Consider the following 21,187-nt stretch of genomic DNA (forward strand, 5'->3'; position numbering starts at 1 on the left):
GAAGAAGATATGGAAGCCGAAAACAACAACAATGCCAACAATGCAAGGAAGGTGCTGGGTGACTTTACTGCACCTACTCCCGACTTCTATGGGAGAAGCATCTCTATCCCTGCCATTGGAGCAAACAATTTTGAGCTTAAGCCTCAATTAGTTTCTCTGATGCAACAGAATTGCAAGTTTCATGGACTTCCATTGGAAGATCCTCATCATTTCTTGGCTGAATTCTTGCAAATCTGTGACACTGTCAAGACCAATGGGGTTGACCCTGAGGTCTATAGACTTATGCTATTCCCTTTTGCTGTAAGAGACAAAGCTAGGATATGGTTGGATTCACAACCTAAGGAAAGCCTGAACTCTTGGGAGAAGCTAGTCAATGCCTTCTTGGCAAAGTTCTTTCCACCTCAAAAATTGAGTAAGCTTAGAGTGGAAGTCCAAACCTTCAGACAGAAGGAAGGTGAATCCCTCTATGAAGCTTGGGAGAGATACAAGCAATTGATCAGAAGGTGCCCTTCTGACATGCTTTTAGAATGGAGCATCATAGGTATCTTCTATGATGGTCTGTCTGAATAGTCCAAGATGTCATTGGACAGCTCTGCTGGAGGATCTCTTCATCTGAAGAAGACGCCTGCAAAAGCTCAGGAACTCATTGAAATGGTTGCAAATAACCAATTCATGTACACTTCTGAGAGGAATCCTATGAATAACGGGAGAAGTCAGAAGAAAGGAGTTCTTGAGATTGATACTCTGAATGCCATATTGGCTCAAAACAAAATATTGACTCAGCAAGTCAATATGATTTCTCAAAGTCTGTCTGGAATGCAAGCTGCACCAGGCAGTACTAAGGACGCTTCATCTGAAGAAGAAGCCTATGATCCTGAGAACCCATCAATGGAAGAGGTGAATTACATGGGTGAACCCTATGGAAACACCTACAATCCTTCATGGAGAAACCATCCAAATCTCTCATGGAAGGACCAACAGAGGCCTCAACAAGGCTTCAACAACAACAATGGTGGAAGAAACAGGTTTAGCAATGGCAAGCCTTTTCCATCATCTTCTCAGCAGCAGACAGAGAACTCTAAGCAGAACCACTCTGACTTAGCAACCATGGTCTCTGATCTAATTAAAACTACTCAGAGTTTCATGACTGAAACAAGGTCCTCCATTAGAAATTTGGAGGCACAAGTGAGTCAGCTGAGCAAGAAAGTTACTGAACTCCCTCCTAGTACTCTTCCAAGCAATACAGAAGATAACCCAAAAGGAGAGTGCAAGGCCATAAACACAATCAACATGGCCGAATTTGGAGAGGAGGAAGAGGCAGTGATCGCCACTGAAGAAGACCTCAATGGACGTCCACTGGCCTCCAATGAGTTCCCTAATGAGGAGCCATGGGAATCTGAGGCTCACACTGAGACCATAGAGATTCCATTGGATTTACTTCTGCCATTCATGAGCTCTGATGAGTATTCCTCCTCTGAAGAGGATGAAGATGTCACTGAAGAGCAAGTTGCTAAGTACCTTGGAGCAATCATGAAGCCAAATGACAAGTTATTTGGTAATGAGACTTGGGAGGATGAACCCCATTTGCTCACCAAAGAACTGGATGACTTGACTAGGCAGAGATTACCTCAAAAGAGACAGGATCCAGGGAAGTTCTCAATACCTTGTACCATAGACACCATGACCTTTGAGAAGGCTCTGTGTGACCTAGGGTCAAGTGTAAACCTCATGCCTCTCTCTGTAATGGAGAAGCTAGGGATCCTTGAGGTACAAGCTGCAAGAATCTCGCTAGAGATGGCAGACAATTCAAGAAAACAAGCTTATGGACTTGTAGAGGATGTCTTGGTAAAGGTTGGAGACCACTACATCCCTGCTGATTTCATAGTCCTAGAGACTGGAAAGTGCATGGATGAATCCATCATTCTTGGCAGACCCTTCCTAGCCACAGCAAAGGCTGTGATTGATGTTGACAGAGGAGAATTGATCATTCAAGCGAATGAAGAATCCCTTGTGTTTAAGGCTCAAGGATATCCCTCTGTAACCATGGAGAGGAAGCATGAAGAGCTTCTCTCAAAACAGAGTCAAACAAGAGCCCCCACAGTCAAACTCTAAGTTTGGTGTTGGGAGGCCACAACCAAACTCCAAGTTTGGTGTTGAACCCCCACATTCAAACTCTAAGTTTGGTGTTGGGAGGTTCCAACATTGCTCTGAATATCTGTGAGGCTCCATGAGAGCCCACTGTCAAGCTACTGACATTAAAGAAGCGCTTGTTGGGAGGCAACCCAATGTTATATCTATCTATTTTTCATTGTTATTTTATGTTTTCTGTAGGTTGATGATCATGTGAAGTCACAAAAATAATTGAAAAAGCAAAAACAGAATGAAAAACAGAGAAAAAAATAGCACACCCTGGAGGAAAAGCTTCCTGGCGTTTAAACGCCAGTAAGGGCAGCAAATGGGCATTTAACGCCCAGTCTGGCACCATTCTGGGCGTTTAACGCCAGAAAGGGGCACCAGACTGGCGTTTAACGCCAAGAATGGGCAAGGAGCTGGCGTTAAACACCAGAAAAGGGCAGTAGCTCGGCGTTTAACGCCAGAATTGGCAGAAAGGGCATTTTTGCACGCCACTCGGTGCAGGGATGAGCTATCTTTGACACCTCAGGATCTGTGGACCCCACAGGATCCCCACCTACCTCACTACTCTCTTTCTTCTTCACCCATTCACTAATCACCTCAATACCTCTTCCCCAAAAACCCCTCACCTATCAAATCCCACCATTCTCTTCACCACTCACATCCATCCTTCATAAAACCCCACCTACCTCACCAATCTCCCCCTTGGCCGAACCACAAAGCCTCCTCCATCTCCTCCATTATTCTTCTTCTTCTACTCTTCTCTTTCTTCTTTTGCTCGAGGACGAGCAAACCTTCTAAGTTTGGTGTGGTAAAAGCGTTGCTTTTTGTTTTTCCATAACCATTTATGGCACCTAAGGCCGGAGAAACCTCTAGAAAGAGGAAAGGGAAGGCAAAATCTTCCACCTCCGAGTCATGGGAGATGGAGAGATTCCTCTCAAGGGTGTATCAAGACCACTTCTATGAAGTTGTGGCCATGAAGAAGGTGATCCCCGAGGTCCCTTTCAAACTCAAAAAGAGTGAATATCCGAAAATCCGACATGAGATCCGAAGAAGAGGTTGGGAAGTTCTTACCAACCCCATTCAACAAGTCGGGATCTTAATGGTTCAAGAGTTCTATGCCAATGCATGGATCACCAAGAACCATGATCAAAGTGTGAACCCGGACCCAAAGAATTGGCTTACAATGGTTCGGGGGAAACGCTTAGTCTTTAGTCCGGAAAATGTAAGGTTGGCATTCAACTTGCCCATGATGCAAGGAGATGAACACCCCTACACTAGAAGGGTCAATTTTGATCAAAGGTTGGACCAAGTCCTCATAGACATTTGTGAAGAGGGCGCTCAATGGAAGAGAGATTCAAGAGGAAAGCCGGTTCATTTAAGAAGGCATGACCTCAAGCCCGTGGCTAGGGGATGGTTGGAGTTTATCCAACGTTCAATCATTCCCACTAGCAACCGGTCCGAAGCTACTATAGACCGGGCCATCATGATTCATAGCATCATGATTGGAGAGGAAGTAGAAGTTCATGAGGTTATATCCCAAGAACTCTATAAGGTGGCGAACAAGTCCTCTACCTCGCCAAGGTTAGCCTTCCCTTATCTCATTTGTCACCTCTGTAATTCAGTTGGAATTAACATAGAGGGAGACATCCTCATTGATGAGGACAAGCCCATCACTAAGAAAAGGATGGAGCAAACAAGAGATCCCACTCATGGACATGAGCATGAGGAAATTCCTCATCATGAAATCCCTGAGATGCCTCAAGGGATGCACTTTCCCCCCACAAAACTATTGGGAGCAAATCAACACCTCCCTAGGAGAATTGAGTTCCAACATGGGGCAACTAAGGGTGGAGCACCAAGAACATTCCATCCTCTTCCATGAAATTAGAGAAGATCAAAGAATCATGAGAGAGGAGCAACAAAGGCAAGGAAGAGACATTGAGGAGCTCAAGAACTCCATAAGATCTTCAAGAGGAAGAACAAGCCGCCATCACTGAGGTTGACCCGTTCTTTAATCTCCTTGTTCTTTACTTTCTTGTTTTTCGAATTTTTTATGCTTATGTTTATCTATGTTTGTGTCTTATGATCATTAGTGTCTTAGTGTCTATGCCTTAAAGCTATGAGTGTCCTATGAATCCATCACCTTTCTTAAATGAAAAATATTTTTAATTAAAAAAGAAAAAGAAGTGCATGAATTTCAAATTTTAAAATAGTTTAATTATCTTGATGTGGTGGCAATGCTATTGTTTTTCTGAATGAATGCTTGAACAGTGCATATTTTTGAATTTGATTGTTTATGAATGTTAAAATTGTTGGCTCTTGAAAGAATGAAAGGAAAAGGAGAAATGTTATCTGATGATCTGAAAAATCATAAAATTGATTCTTGAAGCAAGAAAAAGCAGTGAAAAGCTTGCAAAAAAAAAAGATATATGCGGAAAAAAAAAGAGAAGAAAAAGCAAGCAGAAAAAGCCAATACCCCTTTAAACCAAAAGGCAAGGGTGATAAAAAGGATCCAAGGCTTTGAGCATCAGTGGATAGGAGGGCCCACAGGAATAAAATCCTGGCCTAAGCGGCTAAAACAAGCTGTCCCTAACCATGTGCTTGTGGCGTGAAGGTGTCAAGTGAAAACTTGAGACTGAGCGGTTAAAGTCGAGGTCCAAAGCAAAAAGAAGAGTGTGCTTAAGAACCCTGGATACCTCTAATTAGGGACTCTAGCAAAGCTGAGTCACAATCTAAAAAGGTTCACCCAGTTATGTGTCTGTGGCATTTATGTATCCGGTGGTAATACTGGAAAACAAAGTGCTTAGGGCCACGGCCAAGACTCATAAAGTAGCTGTGTTCAAGAATCAACATACTTAACTAGGAGAGTCAGTAACACTATCTGGATTCTGAGTTCCTATAGATGCCAATCATTCTGAACTTCAAAGGATAAAGTGAGATGCCAAAACTGTTCAGAAGCAAAAAGCTAAAAGCCCCGCTCATCTAATTAATACTGATCTTCATAGATATTTTTGGAATTCATTGTATATTCTCTTCTTTTTATCCTATTTTATTTTTAGTTGCTTGGGGACAAGCAACAATTTAAGTTTGGTGTTGTGATGAGCAGATAATTTATACGCTTTTTAGCATTATTTTTAGTATATTTTTAGCATGTTTTAGTTAGTTTTTATTATATTTTTATTAGTTTTTATTTAAAATTCACTTTTCTAGACTTTACTATGAGTTTGTATGTTTTTCTGTGATTTCAGATATTTTCTGGCTGAAATTGAGGGACCTGAGCAAAAATCTGATTCAGAGACTGAAAAGGACTGCAGATGCTGTTGGATTCTGACCTCCCTCCACTCGAAGTGGATTTTCTGGAGCTACAGAAGCTCAATTAGCTAGATCTCAAGTGCGTTCGAAAGTAGACATCCAGGGCTTTCCAGCAATATATAATAGTCCATACTTTGTCCAAGATTTGATGGCCCAAATCGGCGTTCAAAGTCAGCATCAAAATTCCCAGCGTTAAACGCCGGAACTGGCACCAAAGTGGGAGTTAAACGCCCAAACTGGCACAAAAGCTGGCATTTAACTCCAGGAAAAGTCTCTACACGAAAATGCTTCAATGCTCAGCCCAAGCACACACCAAGTGGCCCTGAAAGTGGATATTTACGTCATTTACTCATTTTTGTAAATCTTAAGCTACTAGTTCTCTATAAATAGGACCTTTTGCTATTGTATTTTTAATCTGAGGTGAATCTTTGAGTAGTTCTATGCTACCTTAGATCACGTTTTGGGGCTGGCCTCATGGCCATGCCTAGACCATGTTCTTATGTATTTTCAACGGTGGAGTTTCTACACACCATAGATTAAGGTGTGGAGCTCTGCTGTACCTCGAGTATCAATGCAATTACTATTGTTCTCCTATTCAATTCAGCTTGTTCTTGTTCTAAGATATCACTTGTTCTTCAACTTGATGAATGTGATGATCCGTGACACTCATCATCATTCTCACCTATGAACGTGTGCCTGAAAACTATCTCCGTTCTACCTTCGATTGAATGTTTATCTCTTGGATTCCTTAATCAGAATCTTCGTGGTATAAGCTAGAATTGATGGCGGCATTCTTGAGAATCCGGAAGGTCTAAACCTTGTCTGTGGTATTCTGAGTAGGATTCAAGGATTGAATGACTGTGACGAGCTTCAAACTCGTGATTGTGGGGTGTTAGTGACAGACGCAAAAGAATCACTGGATTCTATTCCGACATGATCGATTACCGACAGATGAATAGCCGTGCTGTGACAGAGTGCGTTGAACATTTTCACTGAGAGGACGGGATTGTAGCCACTGACAATGGTGATGCCCAACATACAGCTTGCCATGGAAAGGAGTAAGAAGGATTGGATGAAGACAGTAGGAAAGCAGAGAGACGGGAGGGACAAAGCATCTTCATACGCTTATCTGAAATTCTCACCAATGAATTACATAAGTATCTCTATCTTTATTTTATGTTTTATTTATCTTTTAATCATTCATCATCCATAACCATTTGAATCCGCCTGACTGAGATTTACAAGATGACCATAGCTTGCTTCATACCAACAATCTCCGTGGGATCGACCCTTACTCACGTAAGGTTTATTACTTGGACGACCCAGTGCACTTGCTGGTTAGTTGTGCGAAGTTGTGATAAAGAGTTGAGATTACAATTGTGCGTACCATGTTGATGGCGCCATTGATGATCACAATTTTGTGCACCAGAGAGCAACCTCAGAGATAACAACCAGATGATGCCAACAATTTTCAAGGCGGGTTCAATCAAAATCAATTCAACAATCTTCACTTTCAACCTTCTCAACCTCAGGGCATCCTTGATTTTGACATTTATTGTGGCAGAACTCTCCAAAATTCAATAAAGTTTCATGCAAGAAACCAGAGCCTGACTCAGGAATCTAGAGATAAAAATGGATCAGTTGGACAAGCAAATATCTTAGAGATCTTCTGACAACCCTCAGAGTGACACAGTTTCCAACTCTAAAGAAGAGTGCCAGGCTGTTCAACTGAGAAGTGGTATGACAGCAGGATCAGGAACTAAGAGTGGTGAGAAGTAGGTTGAAAAAGAGACACTGGAATAGATATGAGCTAACTGGATCAACTTCTCCTTATGAAATGCAATAAATGAGTGTCTTAGATTCAGACAAGCTATACAAAGAAGCAATTCAGCATTCATCTCTGTAAAACAATTATTGAGTTCTTGAAGTTGTTTATCAACTACTTGATATAATATCTCAATTTAAAAATGATACAAATTTGAGATATTTTGAGCTTCGCATATTGATCTTCCTTGTGTCACAAATATATCATCCATTTTTAAAACAGTAATATTGTGTTTGTCACAAAACAATGAGACTTCATCAAGTAAAAGAGACCAACTATCATCTCTTATATTTTGCAACCGTTGTTTAGACATTTTATAGCATTTACAATATCTTGATCATTTCTTTGTAATGCTTGAGATAACTCATTATTAATTTTCAAGATATTTTTCATTAAGTACAAATTGAAAATAAATTCAAAAGATTGAATAACATTCAATAAAGGACATGCTTTAGCTCTTTATTCAGAATTATTTACATCTTTCTCGACATATTCAAAAATATTGACCATGGAAGTAAACAAAGAAATTAATCTAAGTATAGTTCCATAGTGTGAACTCCATCTAGTATCTCCATCTCTTTTTAAAGCTATTTCTTGATTCAAACCACATCCACTAAAAATTTTTCCATTTTTTAATATTTCAGTTGTCTTAATCATCTGACTTTCACGAAGCATGTCTCTTCGTTTATATGAAGCTCCAACAACATTGTACAAATTAGATAACAAATTAAAAAATAAATCAATTTCAACTTTTCTTTTTTTTTTTTTTTGCAATGGTGACAAGAGTTAATTGAAGTTGGTGGACAAAGCAATGAACATAGAAAGTACAACAATTTTCTTTCAATATCAAAGTCTTTAAGGTATTAAATTCTTCTTGCATGTTACTTGCACCATCATATTCTTGTCCACATATTCTTGATAAACTTAAATTATATGTTTCTAATAATGACTCTAATACTAATTTTAGAGATAAAGTATTGGTATTAGAAATATGAATAAGACAAAAAAAATACCCCCTAACTTGTCCTTCTTTGTTCTTATACCTTTAACAAACTGACATTTGTTCCTTAATAAAAATGTTGCAAGCTTTATCAATCAAAATAATAAATAATTCATCCTCAAGATCATCAACAATAACTTTTATTTTTTTTACTTGTAGCAGTTCTTAGAATGTCTTTTTAAATTAAGGGTGCTATTAGTTTAAGATTTTCACAAGCATTTTTAAAAGCACGACCAATCTCTTCATTATGTTATACAAAAAAGTTTAGAAGTTCTAAAAAAATTTTTCATTAATAGAATCATCTGTCTCATCATTACCATAAAAGGCAAATTCTTATCACAGAAAAAAATTTAATACAATCAATTGTTGCTATAAAGTGAATTTGATAATTCTATTTAGCTTCCTCAAATTATTTTTCAATAGCAGCACTAATATATTGTTTCAGCTTCATAAGTGCTTCACATTTTCTCCAAACTTGATTATGAGTACTATCATAAATTCCAACATGAGTTTGTAGCCTCTCCTTCTTTTCCAATTTGAAAAGCCATTAGTTACAAAAGCATATCGTCTTCAGTATGGAGTTTCATAAGGTACAACAAAGACAAAAAATAGTATCTTTTGATATAGTATACTCTAGCCAGTTACCATAGTCATCAAACCAATTAAAAATTAAATCTTCGAAAAGAAGATCCACAAGCAGTTTACAGAAAACCATGAGTCTTTGGTTGACAAGGACCTTTTTGCAAATATGCACATCTTATTTTGTTTCTCTCATTCGAATGATAACTTGAAATTCTTAGTCGTTATTTTGGATTTGTTATAAGTCTCTCTTCAAATTCTAAAAACCTCCTTTTGTTAGAAGATGTTAATGAATTATTTTGGAATCCAATCTTCAACGACAATATTTTTTTCAAATATTTTTCGATACTAAAATGATAAATTTATAAACCTAAATTAATTGATTAATCAAAATAATTCACAATTTCATACAAATTTAAAAGTACAATATAAAATTACAAATACAAAACATAAATCAAACAATTAAAAAAAATACACAATAATATAATATTAAATTAAGAATGTAGATGGTAAAAAAAAATTCAAGAATGTAGATGCTGCGGTGACCGTGAGGTACTAAGACACAAGCCACCAATTAATTGCAATAAATCTTAAACATAATTATTTCACATTGTTCCTCATCTTATAATATCTTTTAATAAGAAGATCCACAATAAAAGTCATTTAAATTAATTTTCAACATCAATAAAAAAATAATATTCTAATTCAATTATAAGTCAATACACACAAACATAAATCATTTAATTATTCAAATAGTAACAAAAAAAATAATATCACAATTCACATTATCTTTATCAAAATTAAATTTTTATTACTAAATAAAATAAAATAAAATTTTACTAAATAAAATGCCAAATCCAAATAATGAAGCAAACAAATCACTAGATCAATGAATGTACCAACTAGTCAACTACCAAGAGTGAAGAGTCCAAGAATCCAAGACTCCAGAAAGCAGTTAATAGTGGTGCAGTGCCCAACAGGCAGCAGGAACAAAAAGACTTAAGAAGCTAAAGACTGAAGAGGTGCGGTGCAGCTAGTGCCTGGCAAGAAAGTCCTGATGGAGTGGCAGAGACAATAACGGAGTGGCGACAACGGATAATAGATTCGCAAGGAGAAAGGCTGAATGGCAATAACTCTGGAGTCTGGAATAGAAAACAAAATTGGAAAAGAGGGAAAGGATCAGAAATTTGAGTAGGATTAAAATTAATTTTTTAATAGGAACAATTAACCTTTTAAATTAAGAACCACATAAATTATTTTAGATATGAAAAAAAGATTAGTGCTTTATTTAAATATGGGTGTTTGGGATATTTTACAGAATTGTGGATCTGTCAGAAAAAGGGTCTAACACGCAAGTAACGTGTTGCTCAACACACAGGTAACATGTTGCTCAACACGCAGGTAACGTATTGACGTGTGCCCCAAAGACTCGAGTGCCACATGTCAACATCCACGCAACACGCAGGCTGCGTGTTATCCTCGTCTCGCCACGTGTCCTACATTCGTGCAGCATGCAAGCTGCGTGTTGAAATCGATGCGCCACGTGTCTTCATCCTAGGCAGCATGTAGGCTGCGTGTTGACAACGGAGCGCCATGTGTCACACATGCAGCAACACGCAACATGCGTGTTGCCCCGTGTCTCGTCGCAAGTGGCCGGCCCCGCACCGAGAACAACAACCATCAATGATAAAGGTTGAAGGTTGATAGCACGGGTGTATAAAATGGTGGTGGGACTACGATTGTTTTTATTATTTTCTTTGAGAGTGTCAAAGAAGTGGTGGAGTTTGGGGTTTAGGAATGTTTGGAATTAGTTTTAAAGTTGAAAGTGAGATTAATATATTTATAATGGTATGCAATTATACATTTCTTAAAGATCATGTTATCAATTATCGGGGACATTTTAATTATATAAATTTATTATTTTTTATTAATTTATTAGTATTTACTTGGTTAATATTAGTTTAATAATTTGTATGATTATGATATAGTCCTGTTTTCATATTCATCGTTAAAATATATAATTGATTGAATAATAAAATATTAAATATTAAATATAAATCTTAGTTAAACAAAATAATAAATTTAAACTGATAACAAATTTATTATATATCTTTAATACTAAATACAAGATAATTGAATGTATACAAAATTTAATTTATTAATTTATCTAATTTATTAATTTGAATCTAGTCCTTATTATTATTTCTTTCGTTACGTATTTAGTAAAATAAATTAATGAAACTGAGTAAGCAATGAATAATATATAATTATATGGTGTTTTGTGTTTTAATATTATTGTTATTTTATTTTCTGTTTTAATTAAGAGAATGACGTTATAAATGTAAATAATAAAAATTTTGAATTTGTTTAATTGTTATTTATTTTATTTTTTGTTAAAAAATTATTAATTTGTTATTTTTGTTATTTATTAAATTAATTATAAATATAAATAATAAAAATTCGAATTTGTTTAATTATTATTTATTTTATTTTCTATTAAAAAATTATTAATTTATTATTTTTTTGTTATTTATTAAATTAATTTTTTTTGGTTGAACTTTACGAGGCTGATAGAAATTTTTTGCCTCGTAAGCTTGACCAGCCAGAAACGTGGCATCCGACAGTTGACTAAGCCTTACGAATCACCGGGTTCTACCAGCTCTCGAGAGTTGGAGTGATCAGAGGGCATTTTGCGATGCTAGCTGCTCTTGTGGAAAGGTGACGGCCGGAGACACGTACGTTTGTAATGCCAGTGGGTGAGGTTACAGTGACACTAGAAGACGTGTTACACTTATTCGGCCTACCGATTGACGGAGAGGTTGTGACTGGTTGGACCGATAGCAGTCACAACTTCTTGGCCGTCCAGAGTCTCGCGATATTCGATAGCAAACCCCAAGTGAGCAGTTCCTCCAAGAGCTACATAAATCTTTCATGAGTTCGCCATATTAGAGACACATAGCCTTTGGACACATGGGAGTCTGTTATGCGCTATTTTAGGTGTCACATCTTCTGTCTGCTGGGTACCACCCTCTTCGTGGGTAAGTCGACGGCATATTTACATGCGAAGTATCTACCACTGCTCCAGAATTTTGATCAGATCGGCAATTACATTTGGGGTTCAGCTTATCTCGCGAACCTTTACAAGTCACTATGTCGTGCATCACGGTACAATTGCAAGGAGATGGATGGGCCACTAGACTTGTTGTTTGTTTGGGTGTGGGAGCGTATGCCGAGGCTTGCATCCATTCCCCGACACCAGCTTGCGCCGGCTGAGATACCAGTGGCACGCAGGTATGCGTCATTATTTTATAGAAATTTTACTTGTATGTTATTTATAGGCAATATGTAATTCAAACTATGTGAATAATGTTCTATGTTGCAGATGGAGTCATCATCCATGGGCCCGAAAATGGATGGCTAAGACTCACGCGAACATTAGGCACGCAATCAACATTATGGAAGATGTGAGTATGGGTTTTGAGGGTTTTTGTTATAATTAACGGTATTATTAATAATCTAATGCCCCTCGATTTATTTTGCAATTTGTATGGAGGCCGTATGTCGGCATCATCATTGCTGCTGAACTACATGCACACCTTGATGTCTGTGACACGGTGGGGCCGTTGGTGTCATTCGAGTGTGTCGAATGGCTTCCTGTGGACCGAGTGGTTCACCAGTACGGATATGCACAGTCTCTCCCTCTGACAATACAAGCCATACTAATTGAGATGCATTGCTATACTCTTCGGGGAGTACAGCACCATGACTGGCGTGGGATTTATGATGAATGGATACAATAATGGGTAACCGCCACAACAGTTGTCTGCGAGATCGGGGTCTACAACCAATTGTCGACTTCACCCCGTCTGCCGATTATCGGAGTTGGTACATTGGATCATATGGGATGTACCTGAGGTTATCAGAATTCATTTATCAGCACCCACCACAGTATCCACCTCAGCAGGCACCACCTTAGCAGCCACCACAGTATCCACCGCAGCAGCCACCACCTTATGCAATGTTTCAGCCGTTTCCTTATCATGGTCCACAACCATCTCATGGGCAGTCGAGCCATCACAGATTGCATCATAGCCATCAGTTTTATCACAGATCACATCACAGCCATCACAGCCATCACAGCCAGCACAGCCATCTTGGATTCAGGCTCGCAGACATTCCCCTATTCTCACCATCACAGCCATCACTTGGGGACTACGATATCATCTGTCGATTCCTTGACAGCGGTGGTCTTAGTCTTGATGATGCTTACATCCCAGCCATCCCTTCACAGCAGTCCTCGCAACTCTACCGGGCATCGGTCGACGGTTTGTCTCATCGACATCATCCACCGGCCACACCAGATAGTCGAGCTAGTGTATGCATCAAGTCGCATATTCAGATCGATCGGGGTCGTACGAATGCATCACAGCAAGCTCCAATCGGTCAGGACTTGAATTAGCCAACACAGGAGCATGTTGGCGAGTATATCCCCAGTCCTTCTGTTAGTCAAACTTTGTTTACTTTCATCATTGTATTTGTTGTATTAGTTTTCAGTTTAGACAAACTTTGTTTCTTTTATCATTGTATTTCTTGTTTTAGTTTCAGTTTAGACGAACTTTGAATGCATTAACTCAAATACATTAACTTAAAACTACATAGATATCGAAATCCAAAATTGAACTACATTAACTGAAAAAATCTACATTAAAATTCAGAATTGAAATACAATGACTCAAATTACATAGATATTAAAAATACTACGAGCCCCCACCGCCACCAACCCCACTTGGTCCAGCACGTTGAGGACATCTACTGCGACTATGACCCTGTCCCCCGCAAAGACGGCATACCCGGGGACCATGCATTTCCCGTGAATCCATTTCTTTCAGATAGCAAGTCGATTTGGGACGACCCTTTGACTTTCGTCTCAAGGCAGGATTCATGACCATCATCGGTCCCAGGTAATCAGGCCATGTCTCCGTGTCGTCCAACGGGACAAACTCAACTCTGTAGACCTTTTGAATCTCTGACATCTTGTATACATCGCTGACATACACCTGCCAATCCAGTCGTTGATTAGCACAGCACGCAATAATATGGCGACATGGAAGTCGCTCCACCTGAAAATACCCACAGTCGCACCTCCGTCGTGCAAGATCAACAACTAACACTTTTCCACTAGGCATTTCGTGCACCTCAAACACCTCATTTCTTCTATCAAACTGGTTCACAACGATGTTACCTGCACATTGCATGTTTGGCTCTATCCGCTGAGTGGCAAACTCAGAGAAAGTAAATTCAACACGCTTGCGCTGGTAAGCCTCAGTACTCTTCCACGCAAACAACTCGTTCAACTGATAATATATTGCTCGGACTAGCGCCAATATAGGATGATTTCGAGTACCCTTCAACACCAAATTAATGCACTTGACAAGGTTCGTCGTCATGTGACTCCATCGATGTCCCTTGTCAAATGCCAACACCCATTAGGGACGATCGATGTTGTTGCACCAATGAACATATGCCTCGCCTCGTTCTTGCAACCTTCTATAGTTGGCATTGTACTCCTTCACTGCCCTTGAATACCCAATGTTGACCACAAACTTTTACAAGTACGGAATCTTGAATTCTCTCAAGAAGTTGCTGCCAATGTACCGAATACAAAACATCCACCATGCTCTTGGAGGTTTCCAATCACCTCCGCTATGATTTACTGCGGCCCGAATTGACTCATGACAATTGGAAATTATCCCCACGCCGTCTTTTCTTACAACATGTGTTCGTAAATTTCTGAGAAAAAAGTGCCTCGCATCAACAGTCTCAGCCTCTACAATGGCAAAAGCAATCGGTACAATGTTTTGATTCCCATCTTGTGCAACTGCAACCAAAAGGTAACCTTTATTTTTTCCGTATAGGTAGGTCCCGTCAACCTGAACCAGCGGCTTGCAATATTTGAAAGCTCTTATGCATGGGTTGAAGCTCCAGAATAACCGATGAAGTATCCTAGCACCGTCCACCTCTTGACTCCCGTTATGCAGAGGTCGTGTTTCTATTTGGACTTGTGAACCAGACATCTTCTGAACCATCGCCAAGAATCACAACGGTAAAGTTTGGTAAGATTCTTCCCATCCACCGAAAACCTTGGCTATTGACTTCTGCTTTGCCAGCCAAGCCTTCCGGTAACTAATAGTGTAGTTGAATCTTGCCTGGACCTCCGTAATTATAGATTTGATCTTTATGGATGGGTCAGATTCAACCTATAGTTTCATAGCCTCAGCAATTGTGTCTGAGTCTAACTTAGAGTGATCCTGTGAGATCGTTCCCATGGAACATGTGTGCCTCCCGTTGTATCTTCGAATCTCCCAACAAGCTTTCTTATGTATCAAGCTGGCTCGAATAAGCCAGTCGCACCCACATCCATAATTCTTGCACTTTCCATAGAACGTTTGTGGCTCGGATTCATAAACAATGTAATCGACTCCTCTGGAGATAGTGTAACTTTAAATTGCCGTAATGACTGATTTTCTTGAACTGTATTCCATTCCAATCCTAAACTCCCCATCCTCAGGATCAGCAACACCTATAAGAAAACAAATTTGTCGTTCATTGATCTGCTAAAATAAAATCAAGTAAACATATTACCCACTGCTCATGTACCTATGATTGCATATTCGGGAAACTCCGGTGCATGCATGGTGTCAAGATCCAAGCTACGCATTAAGGGTGGAATGCCCATCCGTTGACTAACTGCGGTTGGAACCGCTAAAGTTTCTGCCACTGCCTCCCTCATCGCCGCCCTTGTCCTCGCCCTCATCACCAACTTCGTACGTAGCTTCGAACTCATCATCGCTCTCATCGTTCATTCCCAAGTACGCCTCAACTCTATCATCTTGCACATCTGGGTCATGTTGAACCTCATCTGCAACAATATGCTCAAACTCAACGTATAACTCAATCCTCAGGTGTTGTATCTAAGTTTGCCGGTGAATACGAAACATCCGTTGAATACTTATTTCGTCGATGATTGGCATAACCTCAAATTGTATTAGGCTGCCAAATACCACAACCGAACTCCTGTAGAGAATGTTGGTCACCCTCTTTACAATGTTAGCCTCTATGCTTTGATAGAGCTCGTACTGTAGTTCAGCGAATGTTATAGTGCACGGAACCACAAACGAAAACATATTCTCACACGTAAAGCACACACCCTCATACGTATTTCGTACGACTTCACCATTGTAGTAAACTACTATATTTACAATGCCCTCCATTGTACCGACCTTGGAGGAAAACTGATAAACCCATATTTTATGATATATTTTGTGCTCAAATCAAGTGATTTATTCAATCCTTCACCCACTTATTCATGTAAATTGCATGGTTTTACTTTCCCTTCCTTATTATGTGATATATGTGAAAAACATGTTTTCTATGCTTTAAAAATATTTATTTTAATTACCTTTTATTACCATTCGATGTCGTGATTTGTGTGTTAAGTATTTTCAGATCTCCTAAGGCAGGAATGATTTAAAGGATGGAAAGGAAACATACAAAAATGGAAGGAAAGCACAAAATGGAGTTTTTGAAGAAACGGGCAGCGACGCGAACGCATGGACGACGCGGCCGCATGCCTAGCGCGAAAAGGCAGCGACGCGAACGCGTGACTGACGCGGACGCGCGCCTTGAGCAGAACACAAATGATGCGTACGCGTGACCGAAGCGAACGCGTGACAAGGAAAACTCCCAGATGACGCGGCCGCGTGATCCACGCGGACGCGTGACAGACGCCACATGTAGCAACTGCAGAAAACGCTCCCAGCGATTTCTGAAACCCTTTTTGGCCCAGATCCAAGTCCAGGAAGCACAGATTAAAGGTTATAAAGTGGGGGAATGCATCCATTCATGAGGAAGTCTTCGATTATTCACTTTTTATGATTTAGATGAAGTTTTTAGAGAGAGAGGTTCTTTCCTCTCTCTTAGGTTTTAGGATTAGGATTCCTCTTAAAGGATTTAGGATTTCAACTCTTCATCAGGTTCAATATTCCTTTTACTTTGTATTTCTCTTTTACTTTTAGATACTTTAATTCTTTTATTTAATTACTTATGTTGCCAAATTGGCTTATGAACTCTTTATGTTTAGATTGATTTTCTATTATTAATGCAATTGAGGTATTTCAGACTTATGATCCTTATTTAGCTTTTTATATTCTTGGCTTTAATTGATTAACTGGAGGCTCTTGAGTTATTAAACTTATCGTGATTGTTGATTAATTCCTCTAATTGACTGGAATTCCACTAACTCTAGTCTTTCCTTAGGAGTTGGCTAGGACTTGGGAATCTAACTAATTAGTCCACTTGACTTTTCCTTACTCTCGTAAACGTTAACTAAGTGGGGTTAAACTCAATTCTCATAAGAATAACTAGGATAGGACTTCCGAATTTTCATACCTTGCCAAGAGTTTATTTTACAGTTATTTATTTATTTTATTTGTCATTTAAATTACTTGTTCCTTACTTTCAAAACCCCCAATTTACAAGACTCATAACCAATAATAAGAACACCTCCCTGCAATTCCTTGAGAAGACGACCCGAGGTTAAATACTTCGGTTATCAATTTTAAAGGGGTTTGTTACTTGTGACAACCAAAACTTTTGTAAGAAAGGTTGACTGCTTGGTTTAGAAACTATACTTGCAACGAGAATTTATTATAACTTCTAAACCATCAATCTTCAGTTCTTTAAAATGGTGCCGTTGTCGGGGAATTGCAAACGTGTGCCTTATTATTGGTTATTGTAAATATTTTTCTTTTACTTGTTTATTTGTTTTTGTTTTTTTTTTTCCTTTTATTTCTATTAGCTACTATGAATTCTCACCCCTATCGATTTGAGTTTGGTTCTAAATTTGTTGAAAGAAGTGGAAGCTATAACAGGAATATGCATCAAAGTCTAAGCAATCAAAGATGGATGGAGCCAAAAGGATCTGATCAACCCTTTAGGCAACAACACCCTCCGAGATATCATGGGCAAGGACCATTCTACAATGCATACCAAGCTGGTAGATATGGTGGACCACTTTGTAATTACCAACAAGTCCCACCCTGTGCTTATAGACCACCCTCTCAACGTAGCTTTGAACCACCACACTCACAAGTTCCTTTTCACCATTCGCCACCATCCGACCCTTATCCACCACAATCCTAATCCAACTACTCCCAAGAACCACCACATTCTTATTATGAACCCTCTCTCCCAACCAATGAACCCTCATATCCACCCCAACCTCCAATGAATGACAAACTTTGTGTTCTTCTTCAAGGGCAAGCAAAGATACAAAGGGGCGTACTGGAACTCACTACTGCCTTAACTGAGGTAGTAAATATAATAGCTTCCCGATATCGGAGCACTCAAAGTACTCCCATGGTTACATGTGGAGAATCAAATGAAGAGCGTAGCATGAAGGAGACCCTAGAAACTCCAGTGGACAATAAGGAGCATGGCTTTGTATTGGAACAAGTGGAGGAAGCCATGATAGTTGTAGAAGAAGAAGTGGTTGAAGATTTAGGAGATGCTGAACCTCCATGGGAATCAAGAACTGTAAAGGATTCCGCCGAGAAGCTCGAAATTGATGCCAGGGAGGATAGTGCACAACCTCCAATGCATATACCTTGTGAAAAATTGGACGGAATAGACCAAGAAGTTGATTCCATGGGCAGTGATGATCTTGAATCAAGCTCTCCTAGTCATAAACTCACATCCGCAACTGAATTCCTTGAGCCTGAAGAACCTTGTCCAAGTGAATACGAAGATGACATCGAGGTAGGTTTCTCTCAACCTCCAACGTATGACTTGAGTGACGAGGAAGACATAGAAGACTTTGATTAGGACGCAGTTGCAGTTGAAGAATTTTGCAAAGAAGTGGAGGAATTCACAGAAGAATACAAGGGAGTAGAGCTTAGAGAACCACTGGAAACACCTATCCCAAGGCCATTACCACCTAATACGAGCTTCAAGTGGGTACAATCCTTAACCTTTATCTTTATCTTTACTTTTCAACTTGAATATGGTTTGCTTGAAACAGATGGCCAGCTTAGAGCTCTCTGTGGCTTTAAGAGTAAGAGGAAAATGGCTCGTACTCAAAACTGGTGTACAAGAGTCAATAAGGTTCCACGCTTCGATTCGAAGTGCAAGGATTGGTATCACGTTCAATTGAATGGGTCTCGGAAGACGTTTGGTCACCCTGGTGAGGAAACAACCTCTAAACCACCCGAACGGAAGAATATAGAGCAAGACAAAGGCGGATTCAAAAGCAAAGTTTGGGATCCTGGAATCTGTTCTGACATTCGTTACCACGGGAGCCTGAGAATCTGTTTGAAGCTGCTCAAAAGCTTTACATGCCTAGTTTGGGACCCCGGAGGCTGCTGGAATTCCAAACATTGGTGGATATTTCTGGATGAATTTAAGCACAAGCTACCATAACAGGAAGCTCATCAAATGTCCAACTTAAGGACTTTAACTAAAAGTGCTAGGTGGGAGACAACCCACCATGGTATGATCGTTCCTGTTTCAATTTTATTTTGTTTTGTTTGTTTTTATATTATATTATTTTCATTGAACCTGAATTTTATTCATAGCATTTGCATCAGCATTGCATACTGCATAATTGCATATAAAAAAAATCGCACGCGACGCGACAGCGTCGCTGACGCGTCCGCGTCACAAGTGCATTAGGTAGAAAAGGAAAGTGAATAGAAAGTCACGCGAAAACGTGGCTGGAGGCGTGCCTTTGGCACAAATTGCTCCACACGACCGCGTCGCTGACGCGTTCACGTGATTTGCGAAAAATACCTCCCACGCGTCCGCGTCACTCACGCAAACGCGTGACTTGGAAATCGGCGTAAAGATCCAACGCCCAGAAACCTGGGCTGGAATCGTGCGGCTGGTGTGCGTTTAGCACGAAACGGCCCATGCATTCGCATCCGTGATGCGAACGCGTCACTTGCAAAAGACTCATCCCATGCAAAAGTGTGAGCGACGCGTCCGCGGCGCGTGGATGTTATGGCCCCCCTAAATGGAGATAGAGAGTTACGCTGAACGACACTGGAAGCGTGCGTCTAGCACAAATTCTAGCGACGCGGTAGCGTGCCCCACGCTTCCGCGTCAACCACCTTCTACCCAAACCACGCGATCGCGTCAATCACGCAACCGCGTCAATCCCATTTCAACCTAGTCGCGCAATCGCGTGCCCCACGCATTCGCGTGGATTCAAAATCACTAACCCTTTTTCACGCGAACCCTAACCCCATCGCGCCCCATACACACCCTTTCTCCTCCCCTTCTCTGTAAACCCCCTCCTCTGCTCCACCATCACCACTGCCGACCACCTCCGACCGCCGCACCGCCCCCAACCACCCAGACCCGCCGCGACACCCACTCCCCTCTCTCCTTCCTTCCTTCTCCTTTTTCTTCCTCTTTTCCTTCCATCAACCACCGCTACCCCTCCCCCGCGGCCAGCCTCAGACCACCGCCCCCTCCACCGACCACCACCACAACAATTACCCCCTCTTCTCAACCACAACCACCCCCCTCCACCATTACCCCAACCCGAACCCCCTGCCACCGCCCCTGTTCCACCACCGCGCCGCCATGCCCCCCAGCGCCGCCACATCCCCACCACTATCTCTCTGCCCTTACCTCCGCTCATACGCATACCAGGTTCTGCAAAACGCCAATTTTTCTTTCATTCGTAGTTAGTTGCATATTTTTCAGTTTATGTTCGAATTAGGATTGTTAGAGATGCATGTTTGTAGTGGATTCTAGGTGGTTAGGTAGTTAGAATGTGGTTAGTGGATTTAGGCCTGATAATTGTGCCGTACTTGTTGCTTGTTTTACCTATTCTGTAATTTTGTTCTGCATATGCTGTTCTTTACTGTTTCATGCTGCTGTTACATTGCTCTTTCATGTTCATATTACTTGTGTCTATTTGCAGCTTTATTTTAATTTATATGAACTGTTCTGCTTGCTGTTTATTACCCGGGAACATCAAATTTTAGCCGGAATGCTGCCTAATTTTCTGCAAATTCTTTTATTTTCATTCATGTTCTAGTTTTGGCAATTTTGAATTTTGCATTACTTCGCTATACCCAAACCATTTCATGAACGCACGGGCCAACATTCTTATTCCTTTCGATTTCCTGGTTAATATATTGCATTATTGATGATTAGATTTTAATTTTTGTTACTCATGTATCTATATGATTATCATCAACAACCTGATTTTCTTGCTTGAATATGAGTTGGCTGTTGTTTAAAATTGCGAAATTCTTTTTACTAGGAAA

The 21,187-nt window shown here is 40.0% G+C and overlaps 1 protein-coding gene and 1 non-coding gene across 2 annotated transcripts; both read right to left on the reverse strand.

Moving 5' to 3' along the window:
* Positions 1-414: 414 nt before the first annotated feature.
* LOC112732082 (small nucleolar RNA R71) lies at positions 415-522 on the reverse strand. The gene has a single exon (XR_003167821.1). It is a non-coding gene; the product is annotated as a small nucleolar RNA R71 (small nucleolar RNA).
* A 13,087-nt stretch (positions 523-13,609) lies between these two features.
* On the reverse strand, positions 13,610-14,299 carry LOC114924901 (uncharacterized). The gene has a single exon (XM_029291054.1). The coding sequence runs from the start codon at positions 14,297-14,299 to the stop codon at positions 13,610-13,612; it is 690 nt and encodes a 229-aa protein (XP_029146887.1).
* Positions 14,300-21,187: the final 6,888 nt, after the last annotated feature.

Source organism: Arachis hypogaea, chromosome 12 (genome assembly GCF_003086295.3).
Source record: "Arachis hypogaea cultivar Tifrunner chromosome 12, arahy.Tifrunner.gnm2.J5K5, whole genome shotgun sequence".
NCBI classification, from domain to species: Eukaryota; Viridiplantae; Streptophyta; class Magnoliopsida; order Fabales; family Fabaceae; genus Arachis; species Arachis hypogaea.

Coding starts and splice junctions, on each gene's coding strand:
- LOC114924901 (XM_029291054.1), bottom strand. CDS start 14,299: ATGACGACGAACCTTGTCAAGTGCATTAATTTGGTGTTGAAGGGTACT.